Source organism: Gastrolobium bilobum, unplaced genomic scaffold (assembly GCF_033153095.1).
Source record: "Gastrolobium bilobum isolate Gb01-03AN ecotype WA unplaced genomic scaffold, APGP_CSIRO_Gbil_v1 utg74291, whole genome shotgun sequence".
Lineage (NCBI taxonomy): Eukaryota > Viridiplantae > Streptophyta > Magnoliopsida > Fabales > Fabaceae > Gastrolobium > Gastrolobium bilobum.
In genome coordinates, this window is record NW_026900007.1 from 75,116 (window position 1) to 84,351 (window position 9,236).

The following is a 9,236-nucleotide window of genomic DNA, read 5'->3' on the forward strand; positions in this document are numbered from 1 at the left end:
ATAATATACAAAACACATCAAAACCCAAACTCAATACCAAACCTGAACCCTAGTTCCCAAATTCGAACCTCTCTCGGCTTCTCCTTAAGCTTCATCAGTTCGTTCATATGAAGATTAGGCACAACTAGAAAGTTGTACCCACCCACTAGAGATTTATAAGCCCACTCCTGGTTCCTTAAGCCCTGAGCTTTGAAGATAGAGACAGGGAAATTCTACAATTAGTATCTTCATTCTATTATTAGCAGCAAGCCAGTATGGTTCATGGGGTTTTCATTGAGTTTTTTACCCAATTAATCACCCGGTATTCATTTGATCTTATGCATAAATTAAAATTTCAAATTAATATAAATGTCGAATGAAAATTGTATAATATTAATGTCATCCCCATAGTACAAAAATTTACAGTATATTGCAAGGTCATACTACGCTAAAGACCAAACCAGATACACCTTTTCTTTTTTTTAGATACACCTATTTTTTACAACAAACAAGGTTAGACTGCTTTAGAATAATGTATGCATAAACAAAATTGAAATGTAAAATTTACAAGAGTAACATATAGAACAAAGATAATTTATTGTGACAAAACATAAAGATAACCTGATTTCTATATGCCAAACAAACGGACAATAAAAAGTTAACCATTTACAATACATAAGGAAATAACCAGATTTATTACCACGCATGCCCTCACTCCAAGTGAATAAGCACTGGAAAACTCAAAGATCCTTGGCAAAGTTCATGAAGTTGACAGGCTGCTGAATATACGCTTCAAACTAGAAAATGCTGCACGTAATCTTCCCATGCTCATTGAGCTTATCTGTAAAGCACCATAAAGTAAACCATAAATAGTTTAAGAACATGATAAAAAATACAGTCAAGCATCAAGACATTCCATCATGTGTGAGAAGGTTCATTAGCTAAAATTACAGAAGGCACCAATCCACATATAATAGGCCTTGGCTCTCACCCTTGGACAAAAGCGTACATCAAGAGTCTCCAGCACAGTGCATTTTGATATAGCAGCTTCAACAGCTTCTTCGTCAATATTGCAACACTTAAAAAACCCAAATTACACCCCCACCCCACCCCCAAAAAAAAAATGTTAATAAAGCAGATAAGTTTGACAATCAGACGGATGAATTGCAAGAATTTGACTTTACGATTGACAATATCACTGAAGACCACACATTAAAACATGCTGTACTTCAGGTAAAGGACAAATGTCAACCCCACATATGAACATATTTCCATGGAAAAAGTATGCGATACAGTCAAATAATTATGTGAAGCTTAAAACGGAGAAGACAACCAAAACCAAGAGAATGGAGTAAATCAACATTTTAATAAATTTTCACAAGATGATAAATGCCATGCAGAAAAGAAATAATATACACCTCAATTTATTAAAAAGCATATCAATATAACAAGATTTGACAATAAGAACCATCGAATACAATGGGTGCATCAATAAATTTAAATTGGTAAAGGACAAATGTCAACCCCACATTTGAACATATTTCCATGGAAAAAGTATGCAATACAGTCAAATAATTATGTGAAGCTTAAAACGGAGAAGACAACCAAAACCAAGAGAATGGAGCAAATCAACATTTTAATAAATTTTCACAAGATGATAAATGCCATGCAGAAAAGAAATAATATACACCTCAATTTATTAAAAAGCATATCAATATAACAAGATTTGACAATAAGAACCATCGAATACAATGGGTGCATCAATAAATTTAAATTGGCAGAGAAGAATAAAAACCTGAAGGAATAGACTGGTCAATCTCGGACACTCTAGCCTCAAAACTTCCAAAGAGGAACAGTTGCTGAATAGAGAAGTCAAAACATTATCATAATTGTTACAAGGACAAAAACCAACCCACATTTACTGGAGAGCCACCCATACCTTAAATTAAGCCAGCATAGGTTGGGACAAGCTACATCAACCTCCTTCAAATTACCCGATAGAGAAAGGTTCAAACACAATAGATGGGAACAATGTGCTGTTGATGGAATGAAAACCTTCCTAATATTTGGACATCCCACACAATTGAGATTCTGAAGTAATCGGGTGGGTTGCTCACTTGACTCATGGGCATTCTCATGGGAACTTGCAATGGATAGGACGTTTACACCAGGCAACTCAGCAATCTGCCCATGACTGCCTCCCCAGTTTAAATCATGCATATTCACACAGCCATTCAAGCTCACATGTGTAAGGTGCGTGCAGCAAGAAAGAAGCTCCTCTATGGCAGATTGACAGATAGTTCCATAAGACAAGTCCAACTCCTGAAGTGCTGGTAAAGCACCCCCCTTGTAAAGAGGCTCAAGTGATGAGTCGGTAAGATATTTGCATGCCTGCAACTTTAATACCTTCAAGAAACAAGAATGACACTATCAGAAAAAGGTGAAGAGAATAATTATACTGAGGTAAAAAAAACATTCCAATACCCATGAAATAAAGGCTGAGGAAACAACTGTATAATAGAACTATTTAAATAACACAAATCTCAGTAGTTTAGCCCATTTTTTCCTCTCACCCTTTCCCATCCCCTCCTTTTCCCGTCACTTTATGCATCTTCACTGTTTAGGAGGCAGGAAGCAACGAAAAGCCAAATATAATGAATTATCTTCAAACTCGAGACAAACAACAAAATAATAATTAATGAAGACTTCAACAAATTAAACAATCACTCATTCCAAGATATGCCAGCGCCAAAGAATTGTCCCCAAATACCAATTACTTTATATTTCAGAGTGGACCCAATTAATATCACAACTTTGTAATGCGTTAATAAAAACAATTATATTTCACAATGAGGTTAATGAACCCAACTCATCATTACAAACATTAGAGGGGGAAAAACGAAAGACAATAAATATATATATATATATATATATGGGGCAGGTTATTCTTACACTGGTGTAAGAATAACAAGTCTTACATCAAATCTTAACCGTTGATTTCAGTGCATCTAACAGTTAAGATTTATTGGATCACATTAATTACACGAAAATCAACGGTTAAGATTTGGTATAAGACTTGTTATACTTATACCGGTGTAAGTTGATAAAATATATATATATATATATATATATATATATATATATCACAATTTTGTTAGGTGTTGTTATTAAAAACAAAATATACAGACTAAAACTGGATACAGTTTTCCTGAAAATGGCAGAAGAGGATTATACTACTATTGTGCTATATGTAACATGGCACACAAGTAAAAATATGCACGTGAAATTATATAATAACTATTACCTTTAGCTGGGAACAAGATTCAAAAACAGGCTGCAAATTCACCAAGAAAGTGTATGATAAATCAAGCACGGTCAAATTAAGAAGCTGACACAGAGAACGAAGTCCATCTAAACCAATAGATGGGCATGACATCAATATCAGTGACTCAATCAGTGGGCATGAGTCAGTTGTTGCAGACAAGCATTCATCCGTGAGTTTGCTGTACGTCAAAACAATACACATCAGTTCATGAACAAGCAGAATGTGTAAGAAAATATTAAATGAAACAACACCTGCAAAAGGAAGCATCCAGAGATGTCAAGAGTGGACAATTAAGGTATGCTTCAGATAGAACTCCACATCCTTTCAACTCAAGTGAGACCATAAGCGATGCATCAATGTTGAGTGTGTTCAATTTTGGACATATTCCTAAATTGAGAGACCGAAGACCAACCTGAGAAGCAGGTGAAAAAAAGAATGCTCTTAGCTAATGTACACCATACCACTAAAAACTCAAATACTTGAGTTTATTATGTATGTCTAGGCCCAAGCCTTAACCCTAAAGCAACCCTTTGACTGCCAATGTATAAATTTGTTCTTAATCTATGAGGACAGCAAAATCCACAAGCAGAAATTATACTAAAATTTAATAGCTTTAAGCGTCCATTTAGATGAGCATAAAAAAAAAGACTTATCATGCACTACTTTTTCTAGAAGGACTTTTTCCAAAAAGCTAGAGCTATTTTACATCCAGATGAGTATCTAAAAAGCACTTTTTAAAACAAAGTAGTATCTTGGCTTTTTACATGAGCCAGAAATCATGGCTTCCAAAAAAGGCATCATTTTAGCTTTAATTATATGTTAAAAAAAAAAAAAAACTCCCCATTTTAGCTTTAATTATAAAGCACCTGATAAATCAAAACCACTTACAGGACAAAATGATGCTCTTTCCAAATGTTCACAACCATCTAAAATGACTTTCTCAAGATTAGGACATGCGAGCTCCAGAGTCATAACATGCCGACAACCTCCAAGGGAAAGACTGGCTAAAGAGGCGCTGATGAACCAAACTGATGTCAAGCTCTAAATTCCATAAAACATGAAGTTGAGTAAATAGTGTTACGAAAACTATTTACAAGAAAAAGCAGAACATCAAGTCCAGAACATTTCACCAACAAAATCAGAAATAAGACAGCAGGAAATCAAAGGAACCTAATCCCTCACAAGTATAAGCACCAGAAAAATTGAGAGATGATCCATCGTAAGTATTTTTCAGCACCAGCTAACAGATCCATGGTGGAGTAAATAGTGTCAAATTGATTCATTGAAATGCTGATATTGTGACAACTAATATTTCATGTAATTTTTACAGCAATCTTTGTAAAAACCCTATCATGTCAACTACACTGACTCTTATTTATGTGCAGATACCAAAAATACCCTTTTGAAAACTTGTTAGAAGTGATCAATGTCACAAATGAAAAATCAATTAACAACAATATAGAAATAACTCCACAAAACTGCTAGATAAGTTGACAAGAAAAACAAGTAAAACCAGGTAAACAGCATCACCATGTAGTGAAAAACCCATGTGATTTGCCAGCATACACTACTAGCATACATCATGGATAAACAAATTTGGGAAAGTAAATCCATCAAATGCCCAAAAAAAGGGACTTATTCAAGTACCTCGCAATTGTCAAGGACTAGTGATTTCAACATAGGACATCCTCCACCATCACTAAAAACATCACAAATAGAGTTTGTCAAAGATTCACACTCGGAGAGGTCCACTTCTTGTAAAGATTGGCATTGCAGGGATAATGTAGTTAAGCTATCCTGCTTTTGTAAAGCTAATTTCTGCATCACCACAAAGGCCATCCTTTCGATTACTATAGTACACACGAGCATGGGGAAAACAATCAGAGACATAATTACAAGACATACTTGAAGTGCATTTGATGTGATGTTGATACGGTGGAGTGCAGGACAGTTAGACACCAGTATCGAAGAAAGCATAATGGTCCTCAAGTTCAAATCAGCAAATCTACCATGGAAACAATTCAAAAAATAAATTAGAGAAGACAGTACCGAAAGAGAAAGATGAACAATATAATTACAATACTTTCTGAGGAGGAAGAAAAATGAAGCAGAATCATACTTGCGACAGTGTACCAATCTAATATTTTGCAAACGTGGAAGATCCAAAGACACTGAAGTCAATAGACTGCAATTGTCAAGCTCCAAAACCTGCAGCAGCAGTGACATCATTTACTTAACCCAGAAGTCTATACTCAGGAATTCAAACACGTCATTAATATCAATATCTAGTAAGAATTCCATACCTCCAACATATAACTATGAGCTATTGCAGCCATTGAGGCGGAAGTGATGCCCTCACAACTATGAAGCTTTAGAACTGTCAACATTGGCAGTCTAACAGACTTAAAAGAGAAAAAATGCAAGAAACCATGTCAAACAAAGTCAGATGCTCATATTGAATCTATATAAGCAAAAAGTGATTATAGACTCTAAAGAATACCTCCAAAGAGATGTTTGGGCAGTATGATGCATCAAGAAAACTCAGGTTAGCACAACTCGATGCTATTTCACGCAGAGTTTCGTCACTGACACATGAACAATTAGACATGTCCAGAGACACTAGTTGAGGGCATGAAGTTGCAGCGGCACGAATAGCAGCATCAGGAAGTTTGTGGCAAGAGCCAATATCAAGCTCATGCAAAAGTGGGCAATTAAGCACAACCTGTGCCATGTTGCTGCGCTTCAATGACATAGTTTCAAGTTGTGGGCACCTGAAAAAGAATAAATGATCACATTTTATTTCATTAGAAAAGTGACAGCTAAACGTCAGTTAAACGTCACAGCTTATTCACCTGACCGCTATTCGCATGACACGGCATTTTGTCAATTGAAGATGACACAACCTATCATGATTAATAGATATCTCCTGAATGCCATTGCCAAGTGTAGAATCATTGATATTCAATCTTTTCAACATATAACAATCAGCTAAAGCATGAAAAAAAGTATCCGCTATCTGTCCTTTTCCTAATGTTAAAACCTCAAGATTCCTGAAAATGATGATAAAAAATCAGCTGGCATCCAAGATAACTTCATTGACAGCAATACTGCAGATAATACCTACCTTAATGAAGAGATAGCCTTCATGACAAGTAAGTAAATAGAAGGACCGGATATGCTCATTGCTGTGGCATTAGGATAACGCCTACACATGTCCTCAACTGGAAATACGTATAGAGCTTTAAATAAGCACATTTAAATACAAAGGTTTTACAGAAGCAGGAGTTCTACTAGTGTCATAAAGCACATTTAGTTGAATTTTAAAAAGTTGTTCTCAACATAAAACTAAATTTTTTCATAAATAACAGCTTATTACAACAAATATATTCAGGCTCACATTGCTCTACAGAGATGTTCCGATCTTCAAAATTCAAACTCTTCCAGAAATCTTCATGAGCACTAGCAGCTCGCCACTGCTTACAAACTCTGGCAGCTTTGCAGAGATTGGGGTGATCCAAAAATGAAAAAACCTAAATTTCATAGTTTGGGAAAGAGTACGTAAGAAATAAAACATCACGAAAAAAACGCAGACTTTAAAAACCATTGCCAAGGTACTAGAAAAAGCAAGATTTATTCAAAAGAGAAAGAAAGAGCACAAGACTGATTCTTTTCCTGCAGCTTACCATATGCAACAAGTCATCCGTGAGATCCATCCTGACCTCTATATCTTCTACTTTTGAGATGTCACTATCATATCCTTCACTGTCTTTCACAAAGCTAGAAGAATCGAAGTTATTCTCCTCACCAGTACACATCAATGTAAAAGCATCATAAAACGTCTCATTGTTAGGTCGAAGGGACGAGCTTTGAATATAATCATAATCTCCGTAGTCAGCAGATGCGCTGCATTTCCCAGTATTCGAAGATGTTGGAGTTGCAAAGTGACACTCACTGCAAAACACAATCAATCATCACTGTAAGATACATCACGACGCTGTAACATTTGCCAGTTTCCATTTCAGAAGTGAACATCAATTGAATATCTCCGAACAATGCACTGAACTGTAGTGCCTCTAGATAACATTACACATGCGCCTATGACACTACTACACACACACTTTGCAAAAGAAGAAAAACAAAATCAAAGTTCACGAGCTAGAAAAACTCACTCAAAATCAGTGTAAAACTTGGCCCGCTTGTGGCTCAAATCGATACTCTCCTCGGCGGCGGCACTCTCCAAACCGGCGGCGACAACGGCATCTGAACCGCCGGAGCTACTCTCTCCCTCCGACCTCCGCGTGCCAGACCGCGAACTGAACGCATCCACGCGCACAGGCATAACCTTCACCATCTCGTCAAACAACCTGAATTGCTCGTCATGCTCGACGGCACCGGCAACCGCCGCAGGACGCGCGTCATTTTCGACATCAACATCATCGTCGTCAGGCACAGGGGAAACGACGACGTCGTTTCCGAAAATGTCCTCCTCCTCCATAGACTCCAGGAGATTGCGCTCTTCCTCTATCACCACCACCTCTTCTTCTTCTTTCTCTTCTTCTTTTTCTTCTTCTTCTTCGTTGAAGCATAGACAGCACCAAAGCTTCATGCACTTAGAGTTTGAAGACAAGGAAACCTTATGAGCCCTGGGTCTCGATCCGGCACATTTGGACGAGAAATTCAAGAAACCCTAACCGGCGAGAGCGAAACCGATTTCGGAGACGGAGTTGAGGAGAAATTGATCGGTTTTTCGAGAGAGTTGGGGTGGAAACAGTGGAAGAGAGAGAAAATGAAGGGAGATAGTTTTAGAGAGAGAAAGAGAGGGGGAGGGTTGAATGGATCTGATCGGATCTTGGAAGCTGCTTTCTTGGGATGTTTTCCTCTGGGTTTGCTCTATATCTGAGGAAATGAGAAATGAGAATTTCGTACTTTTTGTGTGCAAAAGTGAAGGAAGACAGTGCCTCCTGCCAACGACGTCGTTTTTTAGGTTTTAAGTCTCATGATTCAATTTATTTATTTTTCAATAAAATGTTGAATTTATAGAGAATAAAAAAAAAGTTTCAATATTTCTGATATTATAAGATATAAATTTATCTCCTATATACACATAAAAGTATGTAAGATCATTTTTTTTTTCTTCCTATTTTTTTAATATGAGTCTCACATATTTTTATACGTGTATTGGAGAAAAATATTTTCGAGAAACATAAAAGAAATAACTTTGATGTATTATGTGTAAACTTTTCCACTTGTAATTTACTAAATGTATTGTTTTATCACAGTTTAATATCTGACCTAAATTTCAAGATGGTTAAACTTGTTAATATAAAATTCATAAAACACTTATTGCATGTTAATAATAAAGTAAAAAAATCATATTGTTTAAAAAAAAAATCATATCACATTTTTTTTTCTTTTAAAGACTTATTTAACATTACTTTTAAAAAATTAATAGTAAGATTTGACATGATAAAAAAATAATATTTATATTTTTTTTACTATATTGTTCACAATAGTCTTCTTCAATTTGAAATTACTTTTATGTGGTTGGTGTCCCTTTCTGCGTCGACAGTGCTTGCTAGTTTTTTTTTTTAGTAGTATCGATGCTTGCAAGTTGCTAATGCTGGGATGATGTCTTGGTGAGCGTTTTGATTTTGAAATTTGAAGGCAAGAGGGAAATACTCGTGGATGTTTCTGATTTGTACCGCGAACCATTACAATAATCACACGTCACATTCATGTTTTTGTAATGTCTAGTAAATTGCGAAGACATTAAGTGTCAATTGACTTTGGTAAATATGCAAACAATTGGGTATAAATATCATGAAAGTTATAATACAGTTTAATGGTACATTTTGTATACAGATTTAATATTTCTTATATTATAGGGGATAAAATTCTTTTTTATATACACATAAAATTGTGTAGAATTTAT

The 9,236-nt window shown here is 35.7% G+C and overlaps 1 protein-coding gene across 1 annotated transcript; it reads right to left on the bottom strand.

The window, feature by feature from the left end:
* Positions 1–356: 356 nt before the first annotated feature.
* LOC133294831 (F-box/LRR-repeat protein 15-like) lies at positions 357–8,196 on the bottom strand. Its single transcript, XM_061493587.1, has 17 exons — positions 7,474–8,196; positions 6,988–7,255; positions 6,702–6,834; positions 6,429–6,525; positions 6,157–6,354; positions 5,805–6,075; positions 5,608–5,706; positions 5,424–5,512; positions 5,210–5,309; positions 4,952–5,122; positions 4,193–4,345; positions 3,556–3,716; positions 3,284–3,482; positions 1,919–2,385; positions 1,775–1,838; positions 971–1,057; positions 357–820 (listed from the first exon to the last, which is right to left on the bottom strand). Exons 1-17 carry the CDS (start codon positions 7,908–7,910, stop codon positions 740–742), a joined length of 3,075 nt encoding a protein of 1,024 aa, XP_061349571.1. The 5' UTR covers positions 7,911–8,196; the 3' UTR covers positions 357–739.
* Positions 8,197–9,236: the final 1,040 nt, after the last annotated feature.